The 16,638-nt window shown below is 41.5% G+C and overlaps 1 protein-coding gene across 5 annotated transcripts in view; it reads right to left on the bottom strand.

Annotated features, from left to right (window-relative positions):
* The window catches only part of IFT80 (intraflagellar transport 80), a 161,443-nt gene that overhangs the window by 30,599 nt on the left and 114,206 nt on the right, over positions 1–16,638 (bottom strand). For all 5 annotated transcript variants that reach the window (XM_030574965.1, XM_030574964.1, XM_030574967.1 and 2 more), the window contains 3 exons: positions 15,029–15,147; positions 9,414–9,488; positions 7,579–7,742 (listed from right to left, as the gene is read on the bottom strand). In XM_030574965.1, the coding sequence (XP_030430825.1) occupies positions 7,579–7,742; positions 9,414–9,488; positions 15,029–15,147 (358 nt within the window). The remainder of the gene's footprint in view (positions 1–7,578; positions 7,743–9,413; positions 9,489–15,028; positions 15,148–16,638) is intronic.

The raw sequence follows: 16,638 nt of genomic DNA, 5'->3' as shown, positions 1-16,638 counted from the left end.
GGGGTGGCACGTCTGGGTCTTCGTCAGCAATTCGGTGGCGGGTCCCTCAGTCCCTCTCTTCCTCTTTGAGCTGCCACTGAAGTGCCACCGAAGAGGAAGAGAGAGAACAACGGACCCGTCGCTGAATTACCTCCGAAGAATAAAGCGGCACGATTGAGCTGCTGCCAAAGTGCCGCCACTCAGCTTTATCTTTTTTTTTTTTTTTTCACTTCGCCGCTTGGGGTGGCAAAAAAGCTGGAACTGGCCTTGCGCCAAGGGCCCATCCAACTCCACTGCTGCTCATTGGTGCAACCACTCTGATGAAGGGAAGTTACAGCTGCTTTGTGGCCTGAAAGCCTCCTACCTGCCATAACTTTGCATTATCATAAATGAGCATAAATTCTACATGATGTAGGCTTAGGTTTTATACTTTTTGTATTATATCTGAATGTCTAAATACTTTGCTTCTGTATAACTTGTACTTCTGGTTTGGCCAGGGAGAATGGAAGAACAAGCTTACATATATTCTGACAGATGTGGTCTGGGCTATTCAAAGCTAGTGAGGAAAATAGTATCTCGCTGTTATGAACATTTCTGTAAAATTGTACATGATTCAGCAAAAATTAAACACAGGAAGATTGTTAATAATGTCAGAAACACATCTCAGAGGTTTGATGACATCACATTCCACTTGAACTTTGCCCTTGTAAGTTGTATGTTGCCATCTGAACCCTGTAACATATGAATATTTTTATTCCAAAGGATGGCGCTGTTAATGTATTAATAATATGTTATTGTGGGTTTCTTTCAGGATACAGGATGTTGGTTTGAGGTCGTTGGTTTCACCGGTAGAGGAAAAAAGGTTGTGAGAACAGGTGTTCTCCTGAGGTCGTTGGTAGCACTTGCAGAGGAGAAAGAAAGGATTGTGTATGAGTGTTATTTTCTGCAGATGGTGAAACATGCAAACAAAAGTGAGTTATTACTTACGAGGTGCTTTGCTCTCATTTCTGTGCATGGTTGTCTACATGACCTTAATTCTTGATCTTATACAAACCAATACTATTGCTATCATAATGACTGTAGAAAATGAAATGAAGAGGATTTTGTACAAACTATCACACACAGAGTGAGGACATGAATATCCTGCCCAATCTGTAATGCTTACTAAGTGTTTTAGGAAAAGTCACATTAGTATCTGGAAAATCCCAACAACTCTTTACAAGCATTTAAAACCTAATTTTTTATCTCGAAAGGTTCTCTCTCCGTAGAAAATATCCAGAAAGAGGATGACTACGTCCCCTTTTTCCATAATAGTCTACAGATTTAATGAAGATATTCCATTCTCCTACAGAAACCATGTGGAGGAGTCAAAAGGGTCTGCATCTGTTTCTGAGAACAGTTTCTTCACCCTCCTCCGAGTCTGTTTGAGCAGTGCAGTGGGCCAGGACCCTGTTTCTGGGCCACTGACAAAGGACTCCCAGAAAACAGAGAAGGATCTGACTGAGCAAGCTGTACCATGGGAAGCTACGCATTTCACCTTCTGACAGGGGAGAGGAAAAGGGACCACCTCTACAGTGGGCTTAATAGGAAAGGCCTAGCTGAGAAAAGCAACAATCTCTGGGCACAGGATTTCTATCTTTCCCTGTGCTGGCCTTCTGCAAGACTATTACACACCTCTAGTGGTGTCTTCCCCTAAAGAGAGCTTTCTTTTCTACTGCCCTTATTGCAGCCCCGAATTGAGATAATCCTCTTTAGAGCTGGCTAATCCTGATTGACAGCTGCCACCAGCACAGGATCTACAGACCCCTCCTTTGATGAGGCACTGAAAGTGACTGATTAGCTCTAGCTCAGAACTGGCTGGCAAGACTTGCAGAGTGGGCCTGCAGCACTGGTCAGGAGAAAGATACACCCTTTTCTCCATGAAGATGGATAGAGTGAAAGAAGCAACAGAAGAGGAACTTGCGTGAGTGCCCTCAAAAGTGTGTGTGTGTGTGTATAGATAACAGATGATATTTATGGATACATTATTTATACAAACCTTGTATTTAAAAATACTCATAGCACAAGCCATAATTTATCCCTGCTGTACCAAAGATTAGTACAGCAATAAAATGAAGTATCAGAGGAGTAGCCGTGTTAGTCTGGATCTGTAAAAGCAGCAAAGAATCCTGTGGCAACTTATAGACTAACAGACATTTTGGAGCATGAGCTTTCGTGGGTGAATACCCACACACATGCATCTGAGGAAGTGGGTATTCACCCACGAAAGCTCATGCTCCAAAACGTCTGTTAGTCTATAAGATGCCACAGGATTCTTTGCTGCTTTTACAATAAAATGAAGTTTCTTTATATGAACAATATAATAAAATGAAGAAAATGTTATCTCAGAAGTAAAATGTATCTTTCATCTACGTATGTATAATTTATTGTTAGTCAATGCTTCTCTGAATAATTTATAGTGAAATGTGAGTTTTACTAATGAAAATCCATTTTAATTTTTACATTAAAAATTTTATAGGTCTTTAATATCCTGCCTCTAAAGGTTACTTTCTCCCAAAGCATACTTTCATAAAAGAAATAAAATAGGTAATAAAATTATATTGATATACTGTAAATAATGGTTTGCACTGGAATAATGTGTTTATTCCCCACAAAAGATAAGGATCTACAACTGGGGGTTGAACTAAGCAATGAGAAGGAGTACAAATCCCCCTCACCTAAATGCAGAGGGAGAGTCCCCCTCCCACCCACTTTTCTCTGTCTTGGGGGAGTGCTGCTTTAGTCTTCATATAATTGAAGTTGCAGCTTTTATTCTGAGTAATTCACTGTGCATTCATTATTATGGAGTTTAACTCAGTGCTGATCATTGTCAGGACCCTTTCTTGTCCTTTGCACTAGTACTTCATTCTGAGTTTCTTTCCTTAGAGCAAAAGAAAGTACATTTGCTGCTTATTTGCAAGATATGTAAGCCTAAAGCTGAACTCACTGTTGAAAACCAAGTTCATCATGTCAAGGAAATTGGACTATTTGTGCAGGTTAATGTAAAAGCAGTTGAGATCCCTGGCAGGGAATTTTCTAACCATGCTAATTAAAAAGCAAGAGCACTTTCTTGACTGTCCATTTGGACAATTCAGTGGCTTGTTTTAGAAAAGATGCTCTTGTGAAACTGTAGGTATAGTCGAGCACAACTTTGCCATGAAGTAATGACAAGAGACTACTGCAACTAGATAAATCGCCTTTGAAGTATCAGAATACTTATATGCTCTGTAAATGAAACACCTGTTAAGTCCAAATGTCATAACTCTGGGAATCTTCCAGTGAATACTACAAGCTGTCAATGAAGCATTTGTCAGCAAGATCACAGAACAGAAAAAATAAAAAAGACATGCAGACATCAAGTTCTCAAGCTGAAGCATACAGTAAATGTAACAGGATTGATAGATTGGGGTGAAAGAGATAGACCATGTTTGCAGTGTTTATGAAATAGTCTATAAGAAGAAAGGCTGATATGCTTCTCTAACCCAAACCCATCCTAATAACTGTCAGACTCTCAAATAAAAGAAGCTCACATTTCAGTTTTTTGGATAATAAGTGACAGCTGCTACAACTGTCTGATATACGTGAATAAGGTTGAAAGGACTACATTATTCAACAGAACCTTTAGCAACCAATGAGTCACATATGCAGTGCTGTCCCTTTAAATATGCCTGGAACTGTCAGACTTTGCATTTTGATAGCCATACACTCATGCCACATCAACTTGTGGCTCCTTTTAAAATATTTTAATGTTATGCTGATATGAAGACAGAAACAATGAGACATGTATGCTCTAGTATGGTTAACCACTGAAGCTGCAACTTTATTAAAACCCTTGACCAATGGGGACCATTCTCCCCATCTTCCTGGCAAGGCTTTTCTAGTGTGGACTTCAGCTGGGCACCAACGGCCCTGGGTTATACAAACCTAAGGGGAAGTCTGAGGCAAAGCCCCCTCCACACTCTCAGACCTACCCAGGGACCCTGGTAGAAAGGCAGACTCTCAATCCACTCCCCTCCTCCACAAAGGAGGTAGGAGAAATGAGATTAGGGGAGCCATATGCTACATGAGACATGGAGGCATATCCTATTACCATGCAATGTCCTGTTCAGGACCATGCCTAAACAGCACATTGGATTAGAGGGACGTCATGTCAGACACTTTAGAACAATCAACTGCACTGGAACCTGCCAAAGTCACAACAATGTAATTAAAAACTCCAAAACTGGACCACAGAGGGAAGGTAAAAAAAAACCCCATAGTACTTTGTAAACTTTGCCATATGGGAAAAATCACTTCTGGACCCCAAACAAAGTTTAGTGATCAAGCTAACCCTGAACATCATACGAGGTCTAGCTCACTACATAAGTGTGGGTAAGTATGAGGTTGGACCAGAGTCAAACTAGTGACTAGCCAATGCAGCAAATGGAGCTCAAACTGTCTACTCAAAACAGTAAGAGCAAGCTGAAGCAGCTCCCACTCACTTCCCCCAGCATGGGGGAGCCACTCATCCACCTTACTGTAGCTCCGCTGTGCAATGACAGTGGGAGTAGGTAGGTCCAGGCTCCATCACTTGATTCCCATGTGGGATAGTCCCCTACCTTTAGAGGATGAAGGGGGGAAAGAATGAGACACATGCTGGAGAGAGAGGGTGGGGGAAACAGGAGGAGTGTATGTAGCACTGCCCCAGGTGCTCCTGCTTGAGAATTTCCCTCTTTTTTCTATCCCACCTGCAAAAGAAGGGAAGAGGGGTCCCCCTTTTGCCTCTGGACACATCAAAACGGCACCCCAGCTAGTGAAGTGAGCATTTTAGCAAGAGAGTTTAATTAGGACTGCTCTTGCTCCAACAAAAATGAAGTGCTTTTACTTTCACAAGTGGCTATAGGGATACACTTGCAGCTTCCGTGTTGGACTTGCCCTGAGGAGCAAGTTCGTACAGTGGCTATGAGAAATTTAAAAACCTTTGTTTTCAAATGGAAATGCAGGTTTGAAAATAGGCAATGCTCAAATTCATATTAATAGCAAAAGTCCGAATTTTCAAACATTTAAAAAGTGACTACTTAGACTTGTTTCTTAGAGAAGTAAATCCAAAATGGAGTCCAGAATTTTATTGTTCCCATTAGTGCTGTACAATTCTGAAATTGGTATCAGAGGGCCAAGACAGTTCTGTAGTATATAACACTATTCATAGAACCTAATTATAAAAAGAGATGCCATCTATGAGATGTATTTATTGGAAAACATGTAGAGAAGGAGGATAGTAAAAGCCATTTCCATATGATAGTTGTTCTGTGATCTATGTGATATGACTTGGTATTAAGGCAGGTTCTTAGAGGGCAAGCATCTATAGAACAAAGCAAAGAAAACAAAAACATCTCCACAATTCCACTTTTACAGGAAGTATGCAGAGAGACAAAGACTGAACTATTCTGTCCCTCTTAGAGATGGTAATTCCAGATCAGAAGAAAGAACTATGAAAGAAATTATCTGGTATAATTAAAATATCTCAGCAGTCTGGTCCTAAATATAGTCCGTAGGCACTTTTAGTTTTAAATCTCCTGGGTAGAAGAAAGTAAGGATTGTTAATCTCTAGAAAATAAAAAGTAGATTTTTTTTCTACAAAATACACTGAATACAATACATAGTTGCTGTCAATGACTCATGAATAACTATAGAAAAAATACTGTGCCCTCTGAATCAGCATTCTTGATTCCTTGTCAAGCAGACTCAAAAAAATTCAACAGGTGAAGAGACAACTACACAGTCCCTTCTGTGGTTAAAAGAAAGGCGGATGCAGGAGGCAGATCTCCTCAAAATCTTTAACACAAAAGAGATGCCTGAACTTTATGTTTGCTCATTTGGAGAGAGAGAAAGATTTTGTGACAGTGTTAGAAATTAAAACATAACCTGTAAAAGACTGTAAATAATTATACACAAATATTTCTCTGAAACACCACTGAGTCACAACTAACTCCATAAAAGCTGCACATAAAACTAACAATGCTGAAAAATAGTTGACCAAAACAAAGACTATCTGAAGGCTACAATTGGTTACAATTAATGCACTGCTGGCTCCTGAGTTCAGCAGGCAGATAGAGAAAACAGTAACCACATTGGTATTTCTATACTTAACCATGTGTGAGAGTGAGAAATGATTGAAATTTTCACTGCAAATGACTCCTGGTTTTTCCAGGGAGTGACACCCTTGTATCCCCTTATTCACCACTGTCACATAATTAGGAGATGTTTTGCACAAAGTATGCCTTGTGAGGTATCATTCTAAAAGTGTTGCTCTACTAGACATTAATATCTCATTAGATAGTATGTGCTATCATCGTATATGAAGTTTGGCTATGTATGTGTTACTGAAACATGTTGTGAGGTTGAAAACACCCACAAGCAGCTTTTCAGGTACAATAGTAAAAAGGCCAAACAATGTTAATGGCTTATTGAGGAAATGCACAAGGATTACCCCAGGAACTGTGTACAACAGAAACCTCTCAGAGATAACACTATACAATGGGAACTGTTTGACTCAGGTTACAGAAAAATAACTTTCCTGCAAGTGGGAAGAAAATTTAAAAGGGAGAAATGACATCATGATGGTACCTCACTCCCCCTACAACACACCTGGAAACACTTGAGGAACAAAGACTGAACTGGGGGAAGTGATAGTCCCATGCTAAAGGGAGTTCTAGCCTGTTTATGAAAACCTGGGAAACTCAAGCTGAAAAGCAAAGACAGCTTTTGCCTTAAGAATCTGCCAACCTGTTTATCACTCAGGGTGAGAATTTGCTAATTTGCTAGTACGTTAAGCTCAGTTTGCTGTTTATTTACTAGGTAATCTGCTTTGACCTGTTTGCTATCACTTATAATCACCTAAAATCTATCTTTTTGTAGTTAATAAACTTATTTCATGTTTTAATCCAAACCAATGTGTGTTTGACTAAGGTGTATGGTGAAAATCTCAGCTTGTTACCACAAGCGTGCATAGTCCTCTTCACATTGAGGGAGAGGTGGACCGGGTATTAAACCTATATACTGGCCAGATTTGACAAGGCCAGGATGGTACTGCACTGGGGTCCTAGGCTGGGAAGTTGGTGGTTAGAGAGCCCTGCATGTAACTGCAGCTAGGTGTGTCCCTACCTGTGTGAATGCTGGTGAAAGCTTGGGGGGCTTTGCAGCTTGTCACAGCAGCACAGTGTGAGAGGGAGCCCAGGCTGGTGGGTCACAAGGCTCAGTAGTACCCCAGTTCCAGGTGGCACCCGGGGGAACCAGTCACACATGGCATTGTCTATAACTGAAGAGTAGAAGGTTGTGGAAGAAACATGCCTTTTCCCCATTATGAAAATACTGTCCTGTAGGCAACTACTGCACAATTAGTAGTACTTCAAAAACAAAAATTAATATGAAAAATTGTTATTTTTGTTTCATTCCTTATTTTTAACTCATGAATGTGCTACATATGAATGAAAGATATCAAATGCACATGTAATTATCAGCTTTTTAACACTTTGCAAGTAACCTGCTAGCCAAAGTAAAAACATTAAACTGTAAACATACCTTTTTCATCAGCTTTGTCTTTTATTGCAAGAGTATCATTACTCAAAGATACAGTTTGGGCATTTAATACATCTGTCCTCATTCCTGGAAATTTTGGAGATGAAATTAATCGTCCTTCATAGGAATATAAATAAATCCCTCCACCATCAATAAGAAGAAAATGCCTGCAAACAAAACAGCTCATTGAACTATTTATAGTGGAGGGTGGTAGAACGATTCAGCAATTTTAAGATAATTGTCTAAAATACTGCAAGTGTTTTCTGGTAAACTACATAATTTATAAACCTTAATTGTGGAACTATTTTTGGAAAGCAAGTTCCACATTTGGGAATTCAATTTTAATGTCATTGTCTTTCAAATATAAGGATTTTAATTAGCTATGGGAAATCTATTACTATATTTTCCCTAAAATAGTATATTCTATAGTTTTACACTCTCATATTACATATTCTGATGATAAGGCACCTCTCTATAGGAAATTAGAAAATACTATGATTTTGAGCCCCTTACACAAAAGTGCTCACAGAAGCTCAGGAGTGCAAAGGGTGCTCACTGCGTGTACATTGCTTAGAAACTGGTTTACAGCTTACATCTGCCATTTTTAAAATCTTTCTGTATCTGTTTCTTCACCATGATTGAATTGTCATGGCAGGCAGATGAACTGTAGATACTTAGAAGATACTTTCTGTAATTAATTCCAACCTCAGTTTATTAAGATGCCTTTCCCTACAGAGAAGTGGCCTTTTTCAATGTTTATGTTTCTGAACTAGTATTTATATAGAATTTAAATAATAATGAATACAGATGAAGAAAATTCAAATAGAAAGATTAAAGGCCAAAGGCAGATCCTGAGCTGATATAAATTGTCATAGCTCTATTGTCTACAGTGGGAGCCATTGCCTACTCATAATGATATTTGCCAGGGAAGAATGATTTCCCCAAAAATTTGTATTGACTTCAATGGAGCTACAGCAATTCACAGTAACAGAGGATCTGTCCCCACATTTTCAAAAGTACCTTCTAAATTTGGGTGCCTAACTTCAGATCTAGGGCCTGATTTTTAGAAATGCCTCCACTGACTATATTTGGAGTTGTCAGAGCACAATACCTCTGAAAATCAGATCCCAAGTGTTTAAAACTAGGCACTCAAAAATAATGTACACTTTTGAAAATTTGGGCTTAACTTATCTGTCCAAGGCCATACAGCAAATTAGAGGCAAGACTAAAATTAGAAGTCAGGAGTTCCTGATTCCCAGTCTTATTCTACAAAACAATGCAGACTGTTGGCAGAGCTACACACAAAGGAAGGCCTCTTTGGTAAATGATTTTCAGGTAGGTAATCATATAAACATTTAAAATGGAGGAAATACAGCCACTTCATGCATGTATAAATATTACATATAAGTACTATTAGTGAAAATGTAAAATTGCATTTTACTTTTATTCAGCACTTTTATTAATAAGTTGAGGACCAGCTTGTAGTAAAGATTATTTCTATATAATATGTTCCATTTAAACAAACAAATATAAAAGATCAAAACCAGACGTTAGTGTAACAGCTGAAGATTATTTACTTTCCATTGTAAATAAAAGATAAGTATAATGATACGCTACACATGTAATATATGAAGCAATTCAGTTCTGCAATCATATCATAGATACTATATAAAAACATGACCTTCTTGTCACACAATGTGACTCCATCCACTACCTACCAATACTGTATGTTTTATTTTGTTACCAGTATTTGAGAAACAGCCACTCACTCACCCACAGTTTTACAAATGTACATTTTAACAAAAAACTAGTCTTGTGCATTATAATAAACACACTACCTTTCTGCTTGTAGAATTAAACTAACCGTTCCTTCTTTGAGGTCAAAGATAAGCGGTGTGTTCCAGTTCTTTGTACTAAAATAATATTAAGATTAGTATTAATTAACATTTCTAAAATTCTAACATTTCTAAAATTCACAAAGTAATGAAAATACATTTTTATCTTTGATTTTCAAAGGTATGAATGATAGTTAGGTGTCCAATTCCTATTGAAAGTCATTGCAGTTGGGTATCTAACCATCATTTCCGACTTTGAAAATCTCATCACATGAGTTTAGCCAGCAGATCATGCAGCTGCACATCTTCCCTCCTGATTCCTAAACACTTTTTGCACTGGAGTACACAGAGCCCTTGTAGTATTGTGCTCTATGGCTTGTAAATTGCACACAATCTCACTCTATTCTGCCCTCCTACACATTGTAGAACCACATCAGTTTAGTTTGTTCACAGTCTTCTGCAGCTTTTACACTGGCCACAGGATTTACTCCTATATGAACTTATGCCTGCACTGGTGGTTCAACAATAATCATATTATTGAGTAAGGAAACAACAATTAGGTATTAGCTATAGATTCCAGCACCTATGACTGGTGAACTACGTAACAGACATGACATGATTGAGTTCTGTATTATCCCTTATAAATAAGGCTGGAAGTTTGAGCTGTCTACACTACAAAATTAAGTAAACTTTATCTAATTTGACCTCAAGCCCCCGAATTAATGAAGTCGATTGTGTGTGACCACACTATGCTCACTGTCTCGATGGAATGAGTCCTCACTAGCAGCACCTGCATCAATGCACAAAGCAGTGCATTGTGGGTAGCTATCCCAAAGTGCAACTTGCCACAGTGTGTTTTGGGAAGTTAGTGCAATGCTTCACAGGTCCAAAACAGTCTCAGGGGAGAATGGGAACATTGTGTCGGCATCCCATGATGCACTGTGCTCCCTCTTTCCCAACAATGGCAAACAACTCAATGGTTTTCACGCCTTAAAACCGCCATGCATATGCCATAACCTCAAAAGCATAGAGCCTGCTCAATTGTGCACTCTTGCTGTGAGCATCTCAAACATCTCGCGCCTTCTCCTGCGGTATTTCCAGAGCCAAAGTAGTATCCGCTGCGTGGAACTAGCGATGTCCTGCAAGCAGCCCTGCTGCAAGCCATGGAAAAAAACAATTCACAGTTTCTGATGGCAGTCACAGACAGCTGCACTCTGAGCACCATTTCTGGTCCCATGAAACAAGCACTGACTGCATAGTTTTGCAGGTATGGGATGATGAGCAGTGGCTGTAGAACTTTTGACTGCAGAAGACCACCTTCCAGGAACTTTGTGCAGAGCTTTCCCCTGCCCTGCTGTTCAGCAACACAAAAATGAGAGCTGCTCTGACAGTGGAAAAATGAGCAGAGCTATCAAAATGCTGCTGAAGACCCGGACCACCGTTGGGTGAGTACAAGCGCCGCAGCTCCCCCGCTTTTCCCCAGGCCCCCTGAATCCTCTAGGCGGCCCTGAAAATGAGGGGCGATTGCTATCTGGAAGCTTGCAATGCCAGACAGTTACTGGTCAGTGGGGAATCAATTTGGAGTAGGTAAATCAACCGTGGGAGCTGCTGTGCTCCAAGTGTGCAGGGCCATTAATTGACTTCTCTACTAAGGGTAGTGAGTCTGGGAAATGTGCAGGACATAGTGGATGGTTTTGCTGCGATGGGGTTCCGTAATTGCGGAGGGGCAATAGATGGCACACATATCCCCATCTTGGCACCAGATCACCTTTCCAAAGAGTACATAAACCAAAAGGGATACTTTTCAATGGTTTTACAAGTGCTTGTGGATCACAGGAGGCATTTCACTGATATAAACGTAGCATAGTCGGGAAAGCTTCATGATGCACACATCTTTAAGAACTCAGGTCTGTTCAAAAAGCTGCAATCTGGGACTTTTTTCCAGACCACAAAATTAACATTGACGACGTTGAGATGTCTATAGTTATCCTGGGGGACCCAGCCTACCCCTTGCTTCCATGGCTCACGAAGCCATACACCGGCCATCTGGACAGCAGTAAGGAATGGTTCACCTATAGACTCAGCAGATGCAGAATGGTGGTTGAATGTGCCTTTGGTTATTTGAAAGGGTGCTGGAGAAGTCTACTAACAAGTTTGGACCTTAATGAGGAGAACATCCCCATGGTTATAGCTGCCTGCTGTGTGCTCCGTAATATCTGTGAAAAAAAGGGAAATTTTTCCAAAGGCGTGGGTAGTTGAGACAGATCTCATGGCAGCCACTTTTGAGCAGCCAGATATCAGGGCAATAAGAAGAGCAGAGCAAAGGATGCTGCGTATCTGCGAGGCTTTGAAAAGCAGTTTCAGTAACGAGTCACAGTAATGTGAGCTCCTTGTATGCATTATACTTTCCCAAACCTTCACCTGGCTTATATTACTGTCCCTGTAAAGCCAACCCCCTGCCCAAGCCCACTGCTTCTATTCAATAAAGCAGTGGTTTTCAAAATGTGGGTTGCGACCCATTATTGGCATTGGGTCAGCACCACCCACCGGGCTGTTAAAAGTCCTGGTGATGGTGCTGCCCAGCTAAAGCCAGGCTAGTCCCTACCTGTTCCAACACCGTGCTGTGCCCCGGAAGTGGCCAGCAGCAGGTCCGGCTCCTAGGTGTGGGGGCGGGGGCATGGGGATAAAGTTTAACTGGACTTTCATTTTAACTGTATACTCACCAGAGGTGCCTTCCCAGGCACCACTGTCAGCCACTGTGATGTCCTGTGACCCACAGTGCTTCAGGGCTAAAAATATGACCTGGCTCTCAGGGAGAATGGATCCACCGCTCGCCTGTCTCCTATTATCCTCATCATCCACCATATATTCTTCCTTGTTGTCCCTAGACTCACACACCTGTGAGGTGTCCATGTTGCTTGTGGGGGTGCTGGTAGGGTCACCCCCAAGAATCACATGCAGCTAGTTGTAGAACCAGCATGTGTGGAGTTCAGCACCAGAACAACTGTTTGCCTCCCTTGCCTTCTGGTATGCTTGACAAAGTTCTTTTATTTTCACATGGCACTACTATGTGTCCCTTGTGTAGCCCTTCTCCCCCATTTCACGAGCGATCTTTGCATAGATGTCAGCGTTTCTTCTGCTGGATCGGAGTTCTGCCTGCACAGAATCTTCTCCCCATGCAACGATGAGATCCATCACATCCTGTGCAGACCAGATTGGAGCGCATTTGGGGCGTGTAGTCTCCACGATCAGCTGAGCTCAAGTTGGCATGCTCCCAGCAATGATCAAACAGGAAATAGGAATTCAAAAGATCACAGGGCTTTAGCAGGGGAGGGGCTATTTTCTGTGTACCTAGCTGCACTGCAGCAGAGTTAAGAATCATCTCCAGAGCGGTCACAGATGAGCATTGTGGGACACCACCTGGAGGCCAATTAAGTTGAATTATACAATGCTGCATCTGCACTACCTCGCAGTTGGCCCATGAAAATCGAATTAAGTGCTATGCCTCTCGCAGAGGTGGATTACAGAAGTCGACATCAGAGGCGACTTAGGTCAACGTAAAGGACCAGGTAGTGTAGACACATACATTAACAGGTCGACTTAAGGCAGCTTCCTTCAACCTAACTCTGTAGTGTATACCAGTCCTTTGTCACAGAGGTCATGGAAGTCACGGATTCCATGACTTTCCATGACCTCTGTGACTTCTGCAGAGGCTGGTGCTCCTGGCTCAGGGGCAGTTCAGGCAGCACTGGCTGCTGCTGGGGCAGTCTTGGGCCACTGGACCCCCCTACCCCTTGGACCACTGCACCCCCCTACTCCATGGGTGTGAGAAAGAGCGGGGGTTGGGGCACTGGATGGGGTGAAGTGGTCTCTGGGTGGCGATTACCTGGAGGTCTCCCTGAAAGTGGTGACATCCCCCTCACTCAGCTGCTAGGCAGAGGCATGGCCAGGCAGCTCTGCGGGCTGCCTCTATCCAGAGCGCTGGCTTTGCAGCTCCCATTGTCCAGGAACTACAGCCAATGGGAGCTGTGGGGGCGGTGCCTGCAGGTAGAGGCAGTGTGCAGAGATGCCTGGCCACCCCTCTGCCTAGCAGCTGAGAGAGGGGGATGTCACCGCTTCCAGGGAGCCACCCACAGCCCGCTTCACCCTGTCCCATGCCCAACCCCCTACCCCCTTCCACAGCCAAACTCTGCAGCTGCTGCTGGGGGAGAGAGGTGCAGAGCAGGAAGGGAGCCTGCTGGTGCTGCCAACCCCACCCCCGCAACACCAGCTAGAGTCCCAAGCCACGTGCCACCCCCCCTACCCCCTCCAAGCAGCTTAGACGCTCTCCTCCAGCACCCGCAGGGCCCCTGGGCAGCCCCCTCCTAAGTTATTCACTGGTATTTTTAGTAGAAGTCATGGACAGGTCACGGGCCATGAATTTTTGTTTACTGCCCATGCCCTGACTGTGACTTCTACTAAAAATACTAAAAAAACCTTATTTATAAACAATCAATCCTATTTCCAAAGTACTTGCTGGCCAATCTGCAGAGCAAAGGTAATGGTATCCAAGAAACAGCTTGTATGTCATGGACTCTGAGCAAAAAGCAACATTATCAAAGCAGTAACCAGTGCAAATGGGTCAAATGGCCAAATGGGTGCAACTGGCAGCTCCAGAATCTAGAGCAATTGCCTGCCCATATTTAGATATTTGAAAAATAAGAGTAATTTCCTATAAAATGTATTTGTCAACTATTGTTTTACTCTCTTTGCCAGATCATCAGCTTGTGTGAATTGCCATCGCTCAAATGAAGCCAACAGAGCTAGGACAATTTATACCAGCTGAGGATCTGGCATATGGGTACATTTTCAAAGAGTAAGATAGGATTTAGCTGTGCAACTTTCATTCATGCTAGTAGAACTCATCAGTGGCGGAGCTAATGGGAGTTAAAAGGCTGTGTGACCATCCCTGTGGCAGCCTTTAGGTTGATGTGTGGCATCTTTTCAAGCATATTATGCAATTGACTGAAGGAAGTGTATGGCATGAATTTTTACACAGGGCTGGGGAGGAAGCCCAGCTCTCACTCACCCAGCATCAGCAGCTCTTGTCTCGGCTGGATTTGCCTCCCTGCTCTGGGCATTGCAATGTGATGCAACGGGTCCCATGGTGATGTGACCTTGTGCACCATGTCACAAAGCCACTCACTCAAATTTGGCCCAGGCACCCCTCGGTCATGACAGAGTGGTGACGAGGCCAAATCTGAATGGTGTTGTGACCCTGTGTTCCAGGTCACAATGCCCTGAGTGGAGATCATGGCCCAGTTCCACAGGATGGGAGCTTCCACTGCCTAGTAAATGTGGGGCAGACTTAGTCTCCAACCCACCACCAATGATCCACCATCTTCCTGGTTGTAAAATCTGGTTCTGCCACTGGAATACATTATGGTAATTCCTTATGCAACTATGAAAATATACATTAGTGTGTATATAAATGGGTTCTATGACATATTTCTACAAAAAGATTTGATGTTTTCAAAGCCAAACCATGTATAAGCTACTGTACTTTAAATCAAGCTCCTTCTGAATTCTCACAATGATTGAATAGATCAAATGATACTTCATTAATTCAAAGTACTTACGAAAACACATAACACTGAAGAGAAGTTGAAACAACTAAATGACCATAGTTCAAAGAGGCCTTAATGACTCTGTCACGGAACTCAAGTAAATCCACTGCATCATTAACAACATTACGGACCTAATAAAAAAGATGAATGGTTAAAAAAATGAAAATAATGGAACAGAAAATACAGCATAATATTATACTCGTGAATTTTCATAAACAGCTGGCTGATATTATGCATTTACAGTACCATGTAATTATGTAGGAACACAAAGTTTTAAAGACAAGCATTCATGAATAAATCAATAAAAAGCTCCTATTAACTCACATTTAATAATTTAGCATCATTTTGAAATTAAAAGGAATGCATTAAGTATCTGGTTTTTACCTGCTAATTGGTTTTGTATGTTCAAAGACCTGACTTGTAAAAAAACGGATCTGTCTTACTGAACAAGGCCATCACTTAAATCAATGATACACCCTCACCTGGAATCCTTTGGTTAGCTCTGGTCATCCTATCTCAAAAAAAATTACAGTAGAACCTCAGAGTTACGAACACCAGAGTTATGAACTCACTGGTCAACCACACACACCTCATTTGGAGCCGAAAATACACAATCAGGTAGCAGAGACACACAAAAACAGCAAATACTGTACAGTACAGTACTGTTTTCAGTGGAAACTACTACAAAATAAAGGGAAAGTTTAAAAAAGATTTGATAAGGTAAGGAAACTGTTTCTGTGTTTCATTTACATTAGGATGGTTAAAAGCAGCATTTTTCTTCTGCACGGTAAAGTTTCAAAGCTGTATTAAGTCAATGTTCAGCTGTAAACTTTTGAAAGAACCATAATATTTTGTTCAGAGTTACAAACAACCTCCATTCCCGAGGTATTCATAATTCTGAGGTTCTACTGTACAGCAGTGAAGCAAAAGTTTCAGTGTGGAGTAACAAAATTAGAGACTTGGATAAACTTCCTTAGAAGGAAAAATGCTGGCACTGTTTAGTTTTAATATGTTAGCTGTAAACACATTATTATAGACACGGCTGATAGCACCCTCTATTATTGAAGTTGCCTGACACTTTTCAATATAAGATCCCACTTTCAGTAGTTTATAACTTTGCCAAACTTTTACCATATGGCAAGTGAAGGTGTGATTGCAGAGGAGTAGGCATATCCATGCCAGCCTCAATCTACCTAGTATGGGCAACTATAATAGTGTAAATATGGTGGCACATGCTTCAACATAGGCTAGCCACTCAAGTACACAGGAACCTAGATATATACTTGGGCTGCTAGATATATACTCAGGCTGTGTAAATATACCCACTGTTTAATTACCTCACCACATACCATTTTTTCCATGCATATGCATAAGAGGGCAAATTATAATTGCAGAGGCAACCTAAATTCTGGCATTTCCCAACCTTTGAGTACTTGACTTTGTAAACTTAATAATGTTCTTTTAATGTAGGTGTCATAGGGAAGCCCTGCCTGGAGAACCTTCCTGCAGCAGGCTGAAGCATGACAAGCATGCCTTTCTCAGTTTACCCTTTCAGAGTCCCCAGTAAATCCACTTCAGATCTTAAATACTCCTCTTCTTTGGGGCAGATTTATTGCCAAACA

Source organism: Gopherus evgoodei, chromosome 9 (assembly GCF_007399415.2).
Source record: "Gopherus evgoodei ecotype Sinaloan lineage chromosome 9, rGopEvg1_v1.p, whole genome shotgun sequence".
Lineage (NCBI taxonomy): Eukaryota > Metazoa > Chordata > Testudines > Testudinidae > Gopherus > Gopherus evgoodei.
This window is presented reverse-complemented; position numbering and strand designations above follow the sequence as displayed.